The 20,571-nt window shown below is 48.2% G+C and overlaps 1 protein-coding gene across 1 annotated transcript; it reads right to left on the bottom strand.

Annotated features, from left to right (window-relative positions):
- Window positions 1–5,838: 5,838 nt before the first annotated feature.
- GFI1 (growth factor independent 1 transcriptional repressor) lies at window positions 5,839–13,186 on the bottom strand (the record flags this gene model as incomplete). The annotated part of the gene is made up of 7 exons (XM_082667135.1): window positions 13,145–13,186; window positions 12,804–13,001; window positions 12,302–12,484; window positions 10,194–10,675; window positions 9,935–10,072; window positions 8,718–8,883; window positions 5,839–6,017 (listed from the first exon to the last, which is right to left on the bottom strand). Exons 2-7 carry the CDS (start codon window positions 12,916–12,918, stop codon window positions 5,839–5,841), a joined length of 1,263 nt encoding a protein of 420 aa, XP_082523261.1. The 5' UTR covers window positions 12,919–13,001; window positions 13,145–13,186.
- Window positions 13,187–20,571: the final 7,385 nt, after the last annotated feature.

Below are 20,571 nucleotides of genomic sequence, written 5' to 3'. Positions count from 1 at the left end.
CTTCCCTGGTGGCGCAGTGGTTGAGAGTCCGCCTGCTGCTGCAGGGGACACGGGTTCTTCCCCTGGTCCAGGAGGATCCCACATGCCGCGGAGCGGCTGGGCCCGTGAGCCATGGCCGCTGAGCCTGTGCGTCCGGAGCCTGTGCTCTGCAACGGGAGAGGCCACAACAGTGAGAGGTCCTCGTACAGAAAAAAAAAAATAATAATAATAATCAGAGGGAAAAGGATGTAATTTGCTATAAATAATGTTGGAGTAATTGGTTATCCATGTAGGAAAAAAATGTTTAATTAGATCCTATTTCATATCATACACATATAAATGGATTAAAAAGCTAATGTTGGGCTTCCCACCACAAACAGTAACCCCCCACTCACCGCAACCAGAGAAAATCCTGTGCAGAGCAAGGGAGACACAATGCAGCCAAAAATAAAATAAATAAAATAAAATAAATAAATTAAAAAAAAAAAAGCGGGGGCAGCGGTTAAGAATCCGCCTGCCAATGCAGGGGACACGGCTTCGAGCCCTGGTCCAGGAAGATCCCACATGTCGCGAAGCAACTAAGCCCATGTACCACAACTACTGAGCCTGCACTCTACAGCCCGCGAGCCACAACTGCGGAAGCCCGCACGCCTAGAGCCCGTGTTCCGCAACAAGAGAAGCCACCGCACTGAGAAGCCTGCGCACTCAAAGAAGAGTAGCCCCCACTCGCGGCAACTAGCGAAAGCCCGCGCGCAGCAACAAAGACCCAACTCAGCCAATTGAAAAAAAAAAAAAAAAGCTAATGTTATAAGTAAGCATTTTAATGCTTTTAGAAGAAAGTATAGGGGATAAGCTTATGATCACCAATTAGGGAAGGGTTTCTTAATTCAGACATAAAAAGCATAAACCATTAGGGAAAAGACAAATATATTTTAATACATTAACACAAAAACAAACAAATCCTCTTCAACCAAAATGAAAAGGCAAGCTACAGACTGGGAGATGTGTGCAACATATTTAACTAACAAAACAGTGAGTAGTGAGAACACAGAAAAATTCATTGATAAAAAGCAAGAAACCCAATAGAAAAATTCATTGATAAAAAGCAAGAAACCCAATCAAAAAAATGGGCAAAGTACATGAATAGGCATTTCACAGAAAAGGAAACCTGTCAGGCCAATAAACTTCTGAAAAGATTCTCAACCTCACTAGGAATCAGGAAATGCAAATTACATTAACATTTTACATCCACCTGATTGGCAAACATTTTTAAAGTCTGACAATACCAAGTGTTGGTAAGATGTGGAGCAACAGGAATTCTCTCATACTATTGATGGGAATGTAAATTGGTACAACTTTGGAGAGCAATTTGGTAATATCCAGCATTCCCATTCCCAAGAACATACCCTGAAGAATCTCTTTCACAGAGATATGTAAAAGGTTGCTTGCATCAGAATTGTTTGTGACAACAAAAACTGGAAATATCCAAAACTCTCCCAACAGGAGAATACATAATTAGTCACCAAGTATTCATACAATGAATTCTATATGCAGCAGTTAAAATAACTGAACAAAACTGCATGTACCAACGTGGATAAATCTCAAAAAACAAAGTATTGAGGGAAAAAAAGCAAGGTGCAGAAGGATATATACACTATGACACCATTTATATTAAGTTAAAATATGCTAAACAGTATTACATGTTGTTTATGAGAATATGTATAAGTAAAGGTATAAAAATATTCACGGTGATGATAGTGTGCCAGTTTTGGTATAGTGGATGCCTCTGATGAGACAGGAAAGGGATAAACATATTCCAGAAGTTAGTCAACCATGTCTGTAATATTTTATTTTAAAAATAAAGTCTGAAGTAAATATGGCAGAACAATGGGTAAACTGATGTTTATTGTATTAGTTTTTTTAATTTCCCATATGCTTGATATGTTTCAGTTAAAAAGTGAATAACTTTAAAATAAAACTTCAGAATAGACTTCATCGTAATGGATGATAAAATCCCTAATAACTACTAAGATTTCAATAAAATTTAACCATAAAATGGTCAAAATTCTCATTGTGAAACATAAATATTTCCATTTTAAGCAAACATGTGTCCACACTATCGATCAATAAATAAGAGCTATCTAGACATAAATTGATAGCAGGGTAAAAAATACATAAACATACACACACGTGGGTAGACTCGAAATGAGCACTAAAAAATTAACATAAGCTTGGAAGCTAGAAGGGTTTGGGATGAAATACCTTTTTAAAAAAAAAATTGACTCAATGAATGAAATGTTGAATAAACGTTAAGGAACAAGTGTATTATGTACTTCCTGAAAAGTTGTTACTTTAGAAATCATATAGCAGCAGAGATTTAAATAGTGCTCTAGAAATGCACAGTAAAAAGTAGTCAAGTCCTTTTCGGCCTTCCTCTCAATTCATTTCTTTCTGTTAAATGATCAGGTTAAACAAGCAGGCACACAACAAAATGACACAGGTCAAATCACTATCGACACTTCAATAGAACAAAAAAAATCACTATCGACACCCAATTTTCAAGGGCAATGGCACTCAAGAACTCACCCAGTGATACTTTGCTATGCCTTTAATTAAGGCGGGGCTTTTAAAGCTCAATTGTTCCATTCGTGTCTCAAATCAATCAGATGAATTTCACCTTTTACGTGGCCTGAATCCTGATAGCTCGGCACACTTGATAGGTAATTTAATCATCTGTGGTGTAGATGAACGCAAACTCAAATTAGCTACTGAAAGAGTTGGTCTTCTCTGAGATAGCTGTGCTTTTCCACTTTTATGCAAGAGCTGAGCTTCACCAACTGGCTAGCTGGAGGTGTTATTAAAAATTTAGTGAAAGAAACAAAGGTGTGCTCTGGTGTCTCTTGTTACCCTTTCTACTGTTACTCCAGTGGACAAAAGGCATAGGGCCTGCCTCATGAATAATGTGACATGGAATATTCACATGTATTTTTAATGGAGTCAAGTAATAACATTAAGAGAGATATTTGCAATCTTCAAATTTCACACGGTAACAGGCGCAGTAATTTGTTTTGATTCTGAACTGAGGATATCAGGATATTTTTTTTCCAAAAAAAGCACACTATTAACATCAAAATTAAAATTCCACATTTATAGCATAAATAGGAATTATGAAAATGGACCAAAGTTCTAAAAGTCACAAGGGTAGAGCAGTACAGGGCAGCCAACTAGATTTCAATCAGTTCTACTTACCCCCCAATGTAACTTCTTTACTTTTCAAACCAAGTTGGAAATAATCAACCAATGTGCACAGTGAATCCTGTGAGAAGGTTGTTTTGTGATCTTTATTCACTGGGAACTTTGTTTCCCAGGACACTAGAAAGAGCTTCCTGGATGCTGCAACTGTTCACCCAACAGTTCTGGAAAATTATCTTAAACTGCCTTATAGAGTGAACAAATTTCAATTTTGAATGAGAGTAAATTAACATGTAAAGACATGGTGTTGAAAACCAAGTGAGGATAGCCAAACACCGAGATTTGGAGAGACCGGAGAAAAGCATGCTCAAAGCCAGGGAGAGTCCTATGTGTTCTATTTGCTTCCTTGGCCCTCAAGCAATCTCTCTTCCCTCTGTGCTGCAGAGAGCAGAGCCAGCCAGGATGAAGCAGGAGTTTATTTTCTCTGCTTATTCACTTACCACCTCAGCAAATATTTATTGATCTCCTACTGTGTGCCAGGCATTGTTCTGGGAGCTGAAGATTCAGCAGTGACCAAATATATAAAGCTCCACAGGACACTGTGTTCACTGCTGTATCCCTAGCACCTAGAACAGTGCCAGGCACATACTCGGCGCTCAATCAATATGGGTGAAATTGATTTGAACAGAAATGGACAAGCTGCTGATGGTCACCATGGGCAGTGCAATACCTTGGCTGGGTATTAGAAAGAGTACAGGTAGTTGGGATTTAGGCCAGGACCTTATTCTGGTTTCATTCTTTTAAAGGACTGATTTATTCCCAAAGGTGGGATAGAGCCAGAAATAACCCAGATGCCAATTTTATTGCCCCTCATCAGTCTTCAGATTTATAACTTGCCTTAGGTGAGGCAGCTAATCAGTCTCAGATATTTTCTTTCCCCTCTGTCTCCAGAGAATCAAAGTAGTCAGGTTTGGATTGTGATGATAGAGCCATATCTTCATTTTATGGTGAAGGAAACCAGTATCGGGAAGGTCAAAGGATTTGCCCAAGTCACATGGTATGTTGGTGACAGAGTCGTGACTAAGACTCAGTCTCTAGACCTAAGGCTCGTAACGCCTTTATTCATCTGGGAGCCTTCTGGCCTGTTTAAAAACAAAAACAAAAAACCTGAACCTCTCAGAATAAAAAGCCCATATACATGTAGGACATCAGAGACTCGGCAAGGTAGGAACTTACTTTTGTATCCCTAGTTCTTCTGCTAAGAAAGAAGGAGCTCAGGCACAGAAGAAAAGAAAGAAGCTCATGAAAACCAGAGCAATTGGATTTTACTCTCTTCTGGATGTTGGCTTGTCTGCTATACTTTTATACTCTGCTCCAGTTTCCTTCAGTGCCAACTGCCCCTAGAGACCAAAACAAGGTTCTTTCCCAAATTCCCTACCTAAATGAAAAGCAATATGTAAGAGTCTTAACACTTTATTAACTTAAAACACCACTCTAATAAATATGTATTAACAAACATAATGCACTCCAGAAGATCTAAAAACATTTACAAACTTCATCATAGTAAAAACACCACTTTTTTTTTCCTCTGTGGTACGCATGGAGGGTTCAAAGAGTTGAAGACAGAGCCTTCACGTGCCTGCTAGCTTAGACATCTTAAAAATATCAGCTTAACAATAAAAAAACGGAATATACACAAAAATCTTTGAAGTATCTGTTCAGCTATTTTTCATTTACGTTTGATAAAATCCAAACAGTCAGAAGGGAAGTTTCAAGATTCTGTTTTACCTTCTCAGAATTCCTTTGTGGGGGGAGGGAGCATAGACCCAGCTACTTGGAGCTGCGGAGCAGAGGCAGACAGAGACTTTACTTTCCGGCTCCCCAGTACCTAGCATAGGGCCTGAAACCATGGTAACTGGTGGTCAATAGACATTTGCTGAATAAATGGATGACAATCTTGTCCAAAGGCATTGCTCTGTGCTTCCACCTCTTCTGAAGAAGTCTTCACAGGCCTCCTGGAGGGAGGACATCTAATCTCTTCTCACCAAGCCGACTTTTCTTCTGCTCCTTCTTGGGGCAGGATCCACAGTGTATCTTGTAATTTCAAAAGTATGAAATTCCTTTCCCAAATCAGTTTCTGAACCAGTCTCCAAGTGGAAGAAACGATTCCTCCAACCTTTATAGGCAGCACCCAACAAAAAAGGGGTCAAAAAACGCCCCAGAAGGAAAACAATAAAATAACACTCATTCTTCATTCCAGATAAAAACATTGATATGTTTACCTTGTAAATGATGATTCCTCCTATTCCACACAAGTATCTGGGGTAGGTCAGGAGGAGGAGGGAGGAAACCTGAAGGACCTTCCTATCTGTGGAACAGGGCTGGGAATAGGAAGGACTGTGAGGCCCGGTATTTTATCTGATTGCCTCTCCACTTGGAGTCTTCAGATGTAGAGGAGCCTATTGGGTGAGTCCCATACCCAGGCAGTCATTCGGTTCCCACTCCAGGCTGAAATTTCAAAAGGTAACTTATCCCCTCTGGCGGCTCCAGGGAGAAAAGGGAAGGGGGATCACCCTGGTGGGATCTGCGGAAGTGGCTGGTGGCAAGTGGGGAGGCTGCCCTCCGTAGTGTTGCCTGCGTAACTGCGCCTGCAGCCGGCCGAGGCGCTCACTTGAGCCCATGCTGTGTCTCCCGGTGCCGCCTGAGGTCCACCTTCCTCTGGAAGCCCTTTCCACACAGGTCGCAGCCGAAGGGCTTGAAGCCTGTGTGCTTGCGGCTGTGGGTGATGAGGTTGGAGCTCTGGCTGAATGCCTTGCCACACACCTGGCACTTGTGGGGCTTCTCACCTACAGAGATGGAAGGGGGAGGGGAGGAAGCATGAGTCTATGATAGAGCTAGAGGGGACTCACTGTGACCCGCAAGCTCTTGGCAGCGGCTGGCTGCACCACAGTCTAGGGCCTCTGAGCAGCTTGGAGGGTGCCGTGTGTGGCAGTGCAAGTCCCGGGAAGCCAGGGGTGCACCAGGTGAAAGGGAGACTCTCCGGGTGGGGGTTCCCAGCCAGAGGCCTCAAACCGTTTCCTGCTAAACGGAAACAACAAAGGCCACGTGCCCTCCCCAGACACGCAGCTGAATCCGCCCTGGGAGGACTCCCTGGGCTTCAGAAGTAGAGAGCTCCCACAGCAGATGTTCAGCGCAAGGGGCCGGGGTGCTGTCTTTCAAACCACGTGACTCTGCTCTAATTGAGAGGAAGTTTTCAAATCTGAGTTTCCAAGTGGGTGTTGGTTTGTATGGACCAGTGAGCCTGTCTTCTTTCTTGCTCTTGGAGGACAACAGGATGTATTTGAAAGCATGGGCATTTCTAGAAGTCTTATTTTAAAAAAATCCACATCTGGGTCACAAAGTATTTCTTAAGGCAGCTGATCCTTTTCTATCTTGATTTTACTCTCTTTTTACGAGGTTAATCACAGGATTCTTTATATACCAGCAACTCTTCACCATAGATTAATAAATAGCAGATAGGCTTCCCTGGTGGCACAGTGGTTAAGAATCCACCTGCCAATGCAGGGGACACGGGTTCAAGCCCTGGTCCGGGAAGATCCCACATGCCGCGGAGCAACTAAGCCCGTGCGCCACAACTACTGAGCCTGCGCTCCAGAGCCCGCGAGCCACAACTCCTGAAGCCCGGGCGCCTAGAGCCCGCGCTCCGCAACAAGAGAAGCCACCGCAATGAGAAGCCCACACACCGCTACGAAGAGCAGCCTCTGCTCGTTGCAACTAGAGAAAGCCCGTCCACAGCAACGAAGACCCAACGCAGCCAAAAATATAAATAAATAAAATAAAGTACCTTTAAATAAGTAACAGAAAAGGGTTTCTTTCCCCCCCAATTCATATGCTGTTTAACATTTGGGAAAGTAGCATGATTTTCCAAATAGCCTCAGCATGGCATTATAGTCGGGGTTCGGCCTTGGAAAAAATGCAAAATAGATGAAGTCTGTTTTTGAGGAACCCTCTGTTCCTCTTGCTGTACCCCTTTCTATCTTTGTGCTTCAGGTCTCCTTGATAAGGAACCAATCATCAAAACTTATCCTATCCCTTAGGGTCAAATAAATCTGAGAAACGAATTCTAGCTATAATGTAAATGTTTGATAAGGGCTTAATGTTTCATTCAGTCAAGATCCTAGTTGCATTTTGGTGAGCGTCTTGAATACCTTTACTCAAAAGGAGCGAGTTGCATGGAAATTTCAGGCAAGAGAGCATGATTAAAGTAGGATATTTTTCTAGGTTTTCTGACGGGGGCATCTACTCTGCCCAAGCATATTTGTAAACATCAACGGTGATTGTTTGGAACACACTGCAATTTGTTTTAAGTCAGTATTCCTCTTCTAAAATAAAATAAAATTCTGGATCTTGTGTAAATGTCTTGTTGACTATTAAGAGAGTGCTCCTGGCATTAAACCTGCCACCTACACACAATCAAAATATTAGAGAAAGAGTTCAGGATTGGAAGCCAGAGCATTCCACAGCCCTATGATTTACTCTCAGTCTGACCTTTGGTAAATCATTCCATCTCTCTGAGTTTCAGGATGGTAAGAGCAGCTCCCTCTACTATATGGGACGGCAGTAAGAATCAAATGAAGAGACAGATTTGAAAGCACTTTGTACATTATAAAGCATCATAATGGGTAAAGGCTTATCATTGTTATGACAAACTGGCTGATATTTTGAAAAGGGCAATAAGTGAATAGAAGCTTTCTGTATCCACCAATCCCCTTGGCTTTGAAAATAGAATATAATAAACACTGGTCAACAGGATAGACATTTGAGAGCAGACAGACCTGAATTCAAGTCCTGGCTTTGCCACTTGCTAGCAATATGACCCTGGGTGGGTGCCTCACTTTCCTCATCTCTAAAATGGGGATAAGGAGTAGTCTTTACCTCCCTGAGTTGTTGTGAGCATAAAATGAGATAATGCATTTTAAAAGCGCTTAGCAGAAAAAGCCTAGTAATAGTTACCATTTTTTCCCTTGCTCTGTCAGAATAAGCTGTCAGACTCCTAAAAATGCAGCCAAGAGGTCACACATAAGACCCTCCCCCAAAAGGCTGGGTGAGAGCCCTAGAGACAGTCTCAATCTCTAGGTAAACATTTAGAGCAACACTCTGAGAGGACCCTGGAGCTTCACATTTCACCTAGAGCAGGCAGCAGTTGGAGCAGCTGCTAAACTAGAGGAAAATATTCTTTGCAAGGATAGAAAACTTGCAGCTGACCTGCTGAGTCGTTCTTCAGATATAACCCCCAGTCAAAGCCTCTCTGGGGAGAACCACGTATGTAAATGAACCTAAGAGAATCTGTGCCTCTTGTTTTGTTTTTTTTAACACACATGCCGTGATTAACTCCATCTGGAAGGCCATTTCCACCACTCATTCTGGGGCAAGAATATCACAAAGAAGGTGAATGATGTTGGCCTCAGGGAGAAAAACAATGACCTCCACCCCCCCTTTCCACCCCTCAACAGGTGTTTCCCACAAGCCAAGGGCCTTCTGCTCACCAGTGTGGATGAAGGTGTGTTTCTTCATGTCTGATTTCTGGTGGAACCTCTTGCCACAGTACTGACAGGGGTAGGGCCGGGTGTCTGAGTGGATGAGCAGGTGTGTGGACAGTGTAGATGACCTCTTGAAGCTCTTGCCACAGATCTTACAGTCAAAGCTCCGTTCCTGCAGAGAGAAAGAGGTGATTACTATTGCAATGGTCTAGGCTGCCATTCTCCTCACCACCAACCTGACACTAAAATCCCCAAAGCTAGGGCTCTCCCTTCCTTCAGACTCCCCTTCCCCATAGCCTGCCCTATTATCCTCTCTCCTCCCATTTATTTCCAACCTCCACCCTTCCCACCCATATCCTCTACCCCTTTAACACTTTTTCAGCCCAAACACTTTTCAGCCACAAACTTCCACACCCCTTGGCCAAAACGTATCCCCACCCTGCTTTTTTGACACCAATTTACAAACACTTCTCCACCCTCCTCAACAGAAGGCTTAGACCTCAGTCACTTGAGAGGCTCCTCCCCCCTCCCCCCAGCCAGTGTGGATGTTGAAGGAGACGGGAGAATACTCTTTTTAGTAAATAGGTCTCTGTAAGTAAGCATTCTTCTGTCATAGTTACTTGTGAACTTATTTGCTTATCTACGTAGCCTCTATCTCTCAGCTAAACTGTAATCTCTGTGAGGGTATCCTGTCAGGGACCTGGTGTGTTACTGGATTCTCATGTACCTAGCACCTGGAAGTTGAGCAACAAATATTTATAAGTGAATAACTGAAAGAACAGAGGGACAAATACTGGATGCTCTAAATGAGCTGAGATTCCTCTTCTTCAGTCAGGAGGGGTCAATGCAGATTAAGTGACGGCCATTTGGTGAAAAGAAAGAGGCCAAGAAACAGCGCTAATAAATCTGACATATCCGCTGCAAGAGTGCATACAAGCCCTTCTCAAACCCAAAGTAATGATGGGGATCACATTCTGGAGTCTCACAATGATGTGACACCAAACTCCAGGGCTGCCTCGAGCCCTGAGCCGGCAACCACGCACCTTTCCCTGCACGCCTACGTCTGAGCAAGGGGACGTGGCAGAGGAGACTGGGGGCAGTCGGGGCAAGTCCAAGGAGAAAGGTGCCAGGCGGAGAGCGGTCGGTGCTGCACAAAGAAGCAGAAGATGCCGGAACGCGAAAACCTGAGCAGGGCGGCGCGCGGCCGTGCGTCCCGCGCTTACCTGCGAGTGCACGGCTTTGTGCTGCTCCAGGCTCACCGCGTGCCCGAAGGTCTTGCCGCATATCTCGCACGCAAAGGGTCTCGTGCCGCTGTGGGACCTGCGCACGTGCACCTCGAGCCCGTGCGGTGTGGAGAACACCTGAGGCGGGTGGGGCCGGGGAGAGGGCCGCTGAGAGGGGCCGAGGGGCGCGGACGCTGGCTGGGCGCGGGCCGGGGGCGGGGGCGCGGGACCGCTAAAGCCAGGCGCGAGGGAGCCTCACCTTGCTGCACTTGATGCACTTGTAGGCGCCGCCGCCCATTAGCAGGCGGGTGCACAGCAGCTCTGACTCCACCTTGACGCCGGTGCCCTTGTCGCCGTGCAGCCCGTGGCCGCTCTCCGGGTACAGTCCGCCGGTCGCCGGCCTCTCGTACAGTCCTGCCGCCGCGGGCCCAAAGTCGCGGTAGAGCCCCAGGCCCGCGCCGCCGGCAGCTCCGCCTCCTGCGCTGCCTCCCCCGGGTGCCCCGGCCCCCGCGCCGCCAGCAGCCCGGTCCCGGCCGTACAGCGCCGCGGGGTGGCCTGGCTCCGGGGCGCGCTCGCAGAAGAGGCCCAGGCCGGCGCCGCGCTCCAGGGCCGCGCACGGCCTGTAGCTCTGCACCAGGTGCCGCAGGTCGGAACCCGCCAGACCGCTCCACGAGTACGGCTTGAAGGGCAGGGGGAAGGGCTGAACTTCGTCCAGCGAGGGACACACCGACTTCTCCGAGGCTGTGGAGGAACAAGAGGGCGTCCGGTTAGGTCAGGCCTGAGACCCGGCGGTGTCGGCCAGTCGGTGTGTCTGCGAAGTGCCAGGCACCCAGCCCTTGTGCAGCACTCGGTGCGCCAGGCCTCTCGCTGCGTGCCAGGGAAGCCCCCAGGTTCAAACGCCGGCCGGGTCCTTGGGGCCTCGAGGACAGTGGAGGCGACAAGGCAGCACACAGAAACTTTTCTGGCTGGACCAGCACATCTGGCGGCCCCATAGAGAAAGACGCGCCACGCTTCAAAAATGCTCCGAGCAGAGCGGAGCTGCGCGGGAGGAGAAAGCGGCGGCCGTTCCGGCCCTGGACGGAGCCTGTGGGCAGAGGGCCCAGCCCCGGCGCTCTCCCGGCCCCTACGTGTTCCTACTCCGTCCTTTTTCTTTCCCGGAGTCGGGAAGGAGGGAGGCAGTGAGGACCAATAAAATGCGGCCCGGCCTATCCGAGACATATCTGTCTGGGAAGAAACAAAAATAAAAAAACGGGAAGGCGTTAACATTTCTCAAAGTTATTAAATACCCAATGCAGGGCCAGTGGGAAGGGGGCTCGGGCTTGCTAAATACTCCCTATTCCCAGTCCTGTCATCATTTGACAGAGGGAAAAAAAAATTCCCACGAATTTCTTAGAGGAATGATTTACAATGTAAGGTTTAGTCACCACCTGCCAGACAAACAGCTTTCCGAATTCACGGCCTTCTGCACCCCGACCCATGCGAATTTTGCTAAAACCAAATACCAATATATACTTTTCCCTAAATGCATACGGATTTACAAATCTGTTCACACACACCGCAGACTCCAGTCCAGGCTAGCCGCTTCAATGAGAAGCTGCATTTCGAGTTTCCGTCGGAGATTCCGGCGGTGCCCAGTCCTTGCGCGGCGGTGTCCTGCACAACCAAGAAGGACCCTCGGGTCGCCGGCTCCCAGACGCACCCTCTTTAGCCAAGTCGACGCACTGAGTTTGGGACGGGGTTGGGGGTATCTTTTAAAACTAGTAAGTTAAATCTGGAAATAACCGGCCCTTGGCAGAATCCCGCTGTTCTGCGCTCTCCATTCCCCACCGCCGGAACCCGAGACTCGCTCCCACCCAACGTGTAGTCGGTTTGCGCGAAGCTCGATTGCTGGCTGGAAATGAAACCAACGGGCTGGTCCCCAAAGCCGGGCCAACCTGGTAGAACGAAAAATGAAATAGGTCCCCAATCCGCGCCTGCGAAGACCTAGCGGGTGGCCGAGATTTTCGTCCCGGACCGGTCCCTCCCGCTTGGCGCCCCGCTCCGCCAGGCCCAACGCCGCGGCAGCGAGCTTAATTTTTAAAGGCAACGACACTTTTCTCTCAGACTGCCCAGGTCTCCGTTTGAGACTCGGGGGTCTGGATTCTGGGATCCCAGCACTGCCTGGGATCCAAGCAGCCGACCCCGCGAGCAGGCTGTCCCTGTCCCAGAAAAGCCGCTGCCTCCCCGCGGGGCCCAAGAACAAGCTCCCTCCTCTCGGAAAGACTCTCCGCCATCCATTTGGCATTTCTGTGCCCAAAGCCGCTCCGGTTCATTCCTCACCGCTGGGTCTCTGCCGCCCGGGCCCCAGAGCTCCCAACGGGTCCCTACCTGGAGACACAGAAGGCGACGGAGGCCTCCAGAAGTCCTCAAACTCCGAGCTCCGATCGCAGACGCTGCCTTCACAGCTGCCGGGGGACGTGGAGGCTCTGTCGGGGGCTTCGGTCAGCTGAGACTCGGGGGACAAACGGCCCCGGGGCTCCGCCTTCGCCCCGCCTGTGCTCGAGGTGCTGTCTGCGGAGAGGAGGCAGGATAGGGGCTCAGGTTGGGTCTGGATGGGCCCGATGGTTCTGAAGCGGTGACCCCCAGACCGTGGCACCTGGGCTCCCTCAGCTCTCCCCAGACCCGGCCGGAACCCTCCCGGATCCAAGGGCGGGAGCAGAGAGGCCTTGGCACCTAGGCGACAAGCCCGGAAGGAACCTGAAAGGTAGGTAACAAAAAAGGCAGCAAAGGGGCTTCGGGACCGCCCTTCCCGGTTCCTGGGGGATGGTGTGGCGGACACAGAGTCTATGGCCCCGGGAGCGGCCCCGCCCGGCCCGCGCACGCCCCGCACCTGCTCCGCCTGGCGCCAGTACATTCTCCAGGCGGAGGGAATAGTCGGGTCCCGGGGAGCGCGGCTGGTGGTAACTGTGAGCCTTTTTGCTCTTAACCAGGAACGAACGCGGCATGGTGGTCGGGCGCGCTCCCCACTCTGCTCCAAGGGTCCCTGGAGCCTCCGTCAGCCCACCGTAAGCCCCAGCCAGGCGGAGACCTGCGAGAGGAGAACAGGGTGGAAACGTGGGTCAGCACGCTCCGAGACCCGGGACTGGGCAGCGGAGTAGACAGAGTTCGGGCCAGGGAGGAGGGAGGAAGGCCCGCGGGAGGAGGGGCTTGGCCCCGCTGCGCCGCGCTCACCAGGTGGCACTCGGACAGGTGGCGCAAGCCAGCCGCCGCCGCTCAGCGGTAAAACCCGTCCCCGGGCTCAGACTCAGGCCTCTTCCTTCTGCCCTGCCCACGCCCCTCGGCCCCTCCCCTTCCCTAGCAAAACTCGTTTTGGTAAAAACTCTCCGAGAGCCGAAGTCCCCAACGGGCCAGTTACCCCAACTCGACCACACACTGCCTGTCTGGATCCGCTCTTGGGCTGGGGAGAAAGGCGTAGACGCACGGACCAAGTTAGGGCGGGGGAGAGCGGAATGTGTCGACGGTCGCGGACCGAGTTGAGGCAAAGAACCAAGCCCTCCAAGAGCCGGCTACAGACTGTAGTGAAAGGGGGTCAGGGGAGAGATGCCTCCGGCTGATTGAGGGGCGGGGTCGGGGGAACTGCATCAGAAGGACTGGGGGAAGCAAAGGCCGGAGAAAGAAAGCAGGAAGGTAGGGAAGCAAGTGGCAGAGGACCAATCAAGGCCCCGGGAAGAACTCGCTTCCCGGTGATCTTGATCGCCCCTCACTTGTACCCCACGCGGGGAATAAATTGGCCCGGAGACGCGGGTGCGGAGGGAACAGGCAGGGGTCGGCGCAAAACACACCAGACCATGGAGACCTAACCTCGGAAACAAAGTCCCGGGAAAAAGCACTTTCCGTTCTGCTCACCAAAAGCCTTGCCCTGGGGAAGTCGAGCCGGGTTCGCGCGCTACGGCTGTGAAACGCGCGGTGTGCTGGAGTCCGCAGAGAACCAACCGTTTAGAGGACGCGGGAGAGCGCAGGCTGCTCTGGCAGCAGCTAGAGAGTCGGGATCGGGGCGCGGGTCTGGGAGGGAGTTAGCTGCCCGCTACGCCGCTCTCATTAACCCCCCAATCAGTTCACCTAATCCCGGGGTCGAAACCTGAGCCCGGCGGGGAGGCGGGGCAGCGCCTACGGCCTTTCCTGGGGCTCGCTCCGGGGGCGGGACCTGGCGGGCTAGGAGGTTTGGGGAAAACGAATCTGCCTTTCTCTCAGGGTGAAGGCGATGGGGAACGGGTTCAAGTGCGAGCTGCAGGCTCTTCGGGCACCGCAGCTCTCGGTTGTCTTGGTTATTTCAGAAACAAGGGCCCTGGGGATCCCGGGTCCGGGAAGGACCCCTCATCTTTGAGCTTCGCACGACTTATTCTGCCAGACTAGGTACCGTGCGGCTCCCAGAGCAAGATGCAGGACAGAGTCTAAGTCTGCCGGTTGGCGCTCCGGAATCAACACGAGTTCTCGCCCCACGTCCCACTGTGTCCCCTTCCCCGGAGGAGGAATGGACAGGCTTGAGAGAAAAGACAGCTGGGACATATAGCTGAGTCTCAAGTGACGTTTCCCGTGTCCTAAACGCCAGAAGGCCCCTAGGATTGAGGGTGTTGCCCGCCCGTACCCGGGCCGGCCCCTAAGGGTCGGGGCTTCAGGAGGCCTCGAGGTGCTCGGCTGCCATAGGGCGAAGCACTGCCGATTCAGTTTTCCCTGCGCCCCGGGGTGAGCTGCTCCGTCGGCTGTATACTTAGACACCACAAATCCAAAACCAATTTCTTAAACAACCATGAAAACTCGGAGGAAAAGGAAAATGGGGTGAAAATGTCCCGAGGGCCCTGCTGCGGTTTGGGTCTGCGTTGGCGCGGAGCGGGACAGGGGCGGGAATGCAGGGGGTGGTGAGCTGTCCCCGCCACCACTGAGTCTGTACTGACTGGCACGGAAGCGACCTCCCGACTCAGGCCACAGCCCTGCGCCTCCTTTTCATCCTGGCTGGCTCTGTCCGTTCCTGGGAGGGTGGAATAGGTAGAGGGGTGGTAGGACCAAGGGCTGATCGCGTGGGAAGGCGACCTCTCGCAGCAGCTGGCGCCCGGGGGCGGGGCAGCCTCCTCGGCGCACGCGGGCCAGCCGGGCCTCTCTTCACGGTCAGGGCCTGGGAAGGCGGGAGCTGGAGGCGCAGAGCGGGCAGCCTCCTGAGCCCAAATGCCGCCGCCTCCCCACCAGATGTTACCTTCCCGGTGGATCCCGCTCCTCTGCAGAACCACCAAACCGCCTGGCGTGCGCCCCCTGAGCCAGATCCCCAGCCCCTCCGTGCGGGTCGCGCGGGGACCAAGAGGATAGAGCTCTTTTGGTTCCCAAACTGCGGCCGGCATAGGGTGGGAAACAGCAGCGCCCTCTGGTCGCCCCCGCAGTGTCGGTGTCCCGCCAGTTCCTGCGTCCGCCCCCGCTAGGGGGGGAGGCGCAGCGGACCTACCTGCGGGGTCAGGGCGCGGGTATCGCGCTCCGAGAGTTTTCAAACTGAGTTGCTTTCGGGAGAGACCGCGCTGTCTCGCTGTCTCTCTCTCTCTCTCTCTCTCTCTCTCTCCTTTTTTAATCTTCCGAGCTCAGCCCCCAAAACCACAAGCTTCACTTCCTGAGCGTTAAGGAGTAGCTCGCTTAGCCCTGTCAGACCTGCCCCCCAAGCCCCAGTCGGGCGGCGGGCGCGCTCCCCCTTTGCGCAAGGGTATAGGAGGCGGACGGGGGCCTGGCCTTTCTAGCCGCCCTCCCCTGCGGCCCTCCCCGTTTTTTCTCTGCGGGACGGCGGGAGATGGGGAGACCCGGAGGGCCCAAACACCCAGGCACTAGAAATGACTCGAAAGAAAATGAACTATTCTTGGCTCCTGGGAGACTTCCGCAGCGAGAAGAAGTCACAGATTCAGGACACAGATTGACTGGAGCGCAGGGGGTGGGAGCGCCCAGCTCCGAGGAAGCCTCCCCGCCCATCTGGTCCGGGACACCCCCCCACAACCCCGCTGCCTGCTTGGGCTGCGCCGCCCCCGGGTCGGGGCCGTGAATCACCCGCCAGTGGTGCCGCCGGCCTGGAGCCCGGCGAGTGGCCGCGGCGTCCGCAGAGCGAAACCTGCCCCGCGGCCCCGAAATAGCTTGTTGTGGAAACACTTCGGGATAAATACGCCCAACAAGGCTGAAAATACCTTGACACCCAATCCCAGAGGTTTGCTCATTTCCCTTCGGATTTAGGTAATGGTTAAATTTGGAAGAGGTGGGCGAGCGCCGAGCCCCCGGCCGAGAGGGCGCAGGCGGCGCGTCCCGCGGGCGCCCGGCTGGGCTGGCGGGCGCGCCCTCCCCACGTAGCGCTCACCCGCGCTGGGCCGGGTCCGCTCGGCCGGCGGCTAATTTCCGGTGGTCGGAGCTGCGAAATTAAAGGCCGCGCGGAAGGGAGCGCGCGGGGGCAGCGACGGCGGCTGCTCGGCTGACCCCGCCCTGCCGGGGCAAACCAGGGAGAGCCGTACCCCAGGCGCGGGCTCCGCCACCGCCTGAGGTCAACCCAGGCACCTAGTCGGGACGCGAGCGGTAAAGCTCCATAAAAGCACTACCCTGCTGATTATTAAAAAGTCATTCTTCGCTGGGATTGTGTGTTCCATGAGGGTAGGGGTGGATCTACAGCCTTGTGTCCTGGTGGGCTCGTAGCAAATGTCTGTGGACGGAGTAAATGAGTGAATGGCACTAATTCACTAATTAATCGTAGTAGAATAGGAAAAATTAAAACCTCACCCATAAATAAAAAAATGCAGCGACCTCCAACGCTGGACTGTATGTCATCATCCATAGAGTGTGGCCTGTGGTGTGTACTTAAAGCCTAAACCCTTTCCTTAAGGGGGATGGATATCGTTATAATTACCTTACTTTCCTAAATGAACTGAGTTAGATTTTGATCACTACTTCCTGCACAATAAATTTCCAGTGTCAGATACCGGGAGAAGGGAGTGGTGTTCCTCAGTTCTTGCAAAATAACTTGCTATTTTTTAGATTAATCCAAAGTTGTCATGCAAAAAAAGTCCTTAGAGAATGCTTTTTAAAAATGATTTTTAATTTGCATTGTAAATCTAAAGGTTTGTGGAAAATATTTGACTACTATTGCCGTGCTTCAAGCATGCTTTAATAATTTAGATGTTTTATACAGCAATGACTGCACACCTACTATGTGCCAGGTGCGGGACCATACACGCATCTTAATTGTGTGACTGTCCTCCTTACACCACTGTTCATTTGCTTAACATACTCTTTATAAATAAATGCAGAGGTAAGCAATCTTAATCAGAAGGACTACAAATACTGAATTAGCTGAAGGGAAATTAAGGTCATTTTGTTAAAGTTTTTATTTGTGTACTTTGTTCTGGCCTAAGGTATAAAAATCTTAAAGCAGTAGAAAACACATCTTTCTTTTTTCCTTCTGTCTTATGCAACAGCAAAAAAAAAGACCAAACAAAATTTTTTTCATGATAAATGGGACCATAGAAAATTTATTATCAGCCAAGTTCTAGAGAAATGGCTGAACCATTTCCTTTGCACATTAACAAGTTCAAAGTCAAAATTTCTTGTGCTGTGATTAGTTAGTAGTTTAGTGTCGCTGTTTGAAGTCTCAGAAAACATGGGGAGACTTTGAAGGGGACCAATAATCACCTTAGAATAAATCCCGTTCATTCAGAGTAAATCTAGTCATCTTGGGTTTTGTTTTTGTTTTACTTTTTTTTTTTGCCCTTCACAGCCTCTGAGTTTGCAAAATAAAACTGGGGACTGGGACAGGGACACCCAGAAAGGAGCAGGTGGGAGGGGAATGGCACCGAATTCCCCTTTACATACTTTATGTTATGAGCCATGTAGATGTATTACTAATTCAAATAAATAAATACACATTAAAAATATTCAGCCATTGAGATCAGGTTATCTATCAGGTGCATAGTGTTGGAAAGTGATTCTCACGCTTAGGGGGGACAGAGGAGAAAGGTAAGAAGAGGGGCACCCAGAAAGGTTAAGAAACTTACCAAGGGGCAGCATAGGGCCAGGACTGGAAGTGATGATAGAATGAACCTGACTTCCCACTACTCCAGACTCCCTCTCATTTACCACTAAACGGAGAGTGAAGAGAGTAAGCCCCCCCTCCCGAAAAGTACACTTTTTTAAATCTAGGAAGAATCCCTCCCCCCAAATATTCCTTTGGAGCTGGATATAATGATAAGCAGAATGTAGGCTTGGGGCATAATTATCTATAAATACTGGTTTTCACAAAAGAGGATGTTAAATTTACTAATTTTGTCAGTAATTTACTAATTATTATTAAATAACAATAATAATGTATCTACAGATGCCAAATAACAAATGACCTTCTTCATATGGCAAACATTTCCAAGTTCTGGCCAGTGGCTCATTTATTTCAAGCAGCATCTCATAGATCAGAATTTCCTTACAACAAAAGATTTGAGACATTTTAAAAAAGAAAATTGTAACAGGATATTACCAGTCTCTTGTTTTTTTCACAAAGCTTTACAGTTACCATCTCTGTTCTATTTGTGGGAGGCATAGGAAAAATGGGTGATCCTGAGGAGGGGTGATGCCTCCATTTCCAGCATACATTTCTGTGATGTTTGCATCATTTGATCCTCACAGCAATGCTATCAGGAGGGGAGAGAGTCTACGCTTTTTGTTGATGGTCATTTGTGGTATCTATCTCTGTTCTGCCAGTTACTAGCCCTGTGACCTTGAACAAATTGGCTCAACTCTCGCAGCCTCAGTTTCTCATCTATAAAGTCAGAGTACCTACCAATCTTGCAAGACCATGGAGCAGTCCTTTGATTTCCACTCTTCACAGGATCCTCTGGGCACCAAGAATGGAAGAATGCTCCAGTGAAGGTGTCCTAGGTTTAACCTCCTTGTCCCATGTCTTGATTCAATTTGTTCAACTTTGCATAAGTAAACTTTGTGACAGCAATTTGCAGGGACTTGGATTTTTTTTTTTAAATCAAAGGTCAGGGAAAAAATGAATCAAGGATCTATTTTCATTTCTAGATATTCTATGGAATTATTTGGGGGAAGTTAAATGAATAACTAACTTGTTTCAGAACTTAGTTTACCCATCTTTAAAACAAGAAATGCCTCCTGTGTATCAAATGCCATGAGCTATTGGCTGAGGAGTAGCTGTGGGAGAGATACTGAGAGTAAAATCAATGTTTAATACACACAGTAAAAAGAAAAAAAAAAAATCACAGGATGGGACTAGGCATGAGGCTCCTCTGTAAACCAGACAAGAGATTTTGTCTATAAGAAGGTGGTGCTTTATTTTTTAAATATATTTTTTCATTATAAATTATATTAGATACAGTTTGATAAAGAAAGAAAAGAAGAAACCCAAGACAACATTCTAATATTTTTGCTCTGCTTCTTTAAAAAAAAAAAGTAATTGTAATCATATCACAGATACAAGTGTGTATTCTGTTTTTTCCACTGGATAATATTTCTTTTTTCTATTCTCTTTCTTTTTTCAGATTTCTTTAATTGAACAAAAAACTATTTTATAGTAAAAATTATTTAAATAAAAATTGTAACAATCATGTTCCTTGCTTTTATATTGTCTTTTATCATTCTCAACTGCTATAAAAAGAATTCTATCAAGTAGGTTACTATAATTTACTTAATCATGCCTGTCTTAGTATTTAGCTTGTTTTCATTTTTTACTATTTTAAGTAATGCAGTTTTCTGGCTATAGCTTTGCCCACATTTTAAATTGTTTCTTTAGGATATCTTTCTAAGTGTGGAATTTCTGGATCCAACAATGAATATTTTTTATGGCTTTTGATACATGCCAGAAAAAGTATTTTGGATAGCATGTTTGTGTAATGCACAGGCCAAAAAAATTCATATCACTTAGCAAACAGTTAAAAGATTTAAAAAATCAACTATGGAAAAGTTAGACCTTGATAAAAGACCAGACATAGAACTGGTTTTTATTTTATGCACAAGAAGTATTTGTGAGACAGTGTCCACACCCTGTCATATTGCTATGGTTTTGTTCTCTTGCTATTAAAAAACTATTTAATTTTTGTCTTTGGATTAGCTGTTTTGGTGAGTGAAGTTAGACAGAAATAAGAGATATATATATTTTCTAAATTATATGAATTCAAGGAATATAAATGCAGAATGATAACTCCGTGATGCCTTAATTGAAATGTTTGAAATGTTAGGTAATATATTTGTCTCCCTTCCACTCTTATAAGTAGCAAGCTATCAAAATAAAATTCAAATGACACTATAAGTCAGAATAAAATTTGAGGGTATCATCATTTATGGAAAGTGGGTAATGCTTTTTTACCAACATATGCAAAAATTGGGAAATGGGGTAAAGGAGAAATTTGGAGATAAAAAAATTAGTATAAGACTTATGCCATGAGTAAGACCCAATTTTGTATTAATATTCAGAACCTTTTCAAACATGATGAGAAACACTATTTTTCTTTAATAAACATTTTGGAACCGATATATTTAAATCTTGTCACATTATAAAACATGTTCTATTAGTATAAAAATCTAAATTAAACATTTACATAAAGGATTTCAAACATCTGAAGAGGGAGGGGCTGTCAGCTTTG

Source organism: Grampus griseus, assembly GCF_964374135.1.
Source record: "Grampus griseus genome assembly, chromosome: 1".
Lineage (NCBI taxonomy): Eukaryota > Metazoa > Chordata > Mammalia > Artiodactyla > Delphinidae > Grampus > Grampus griseus.
The sequence above is the reverse complement of the archived record's forward strand: the minus strand, read 5'-3'. Positions and strand labels throughout refer to the sequence as shown.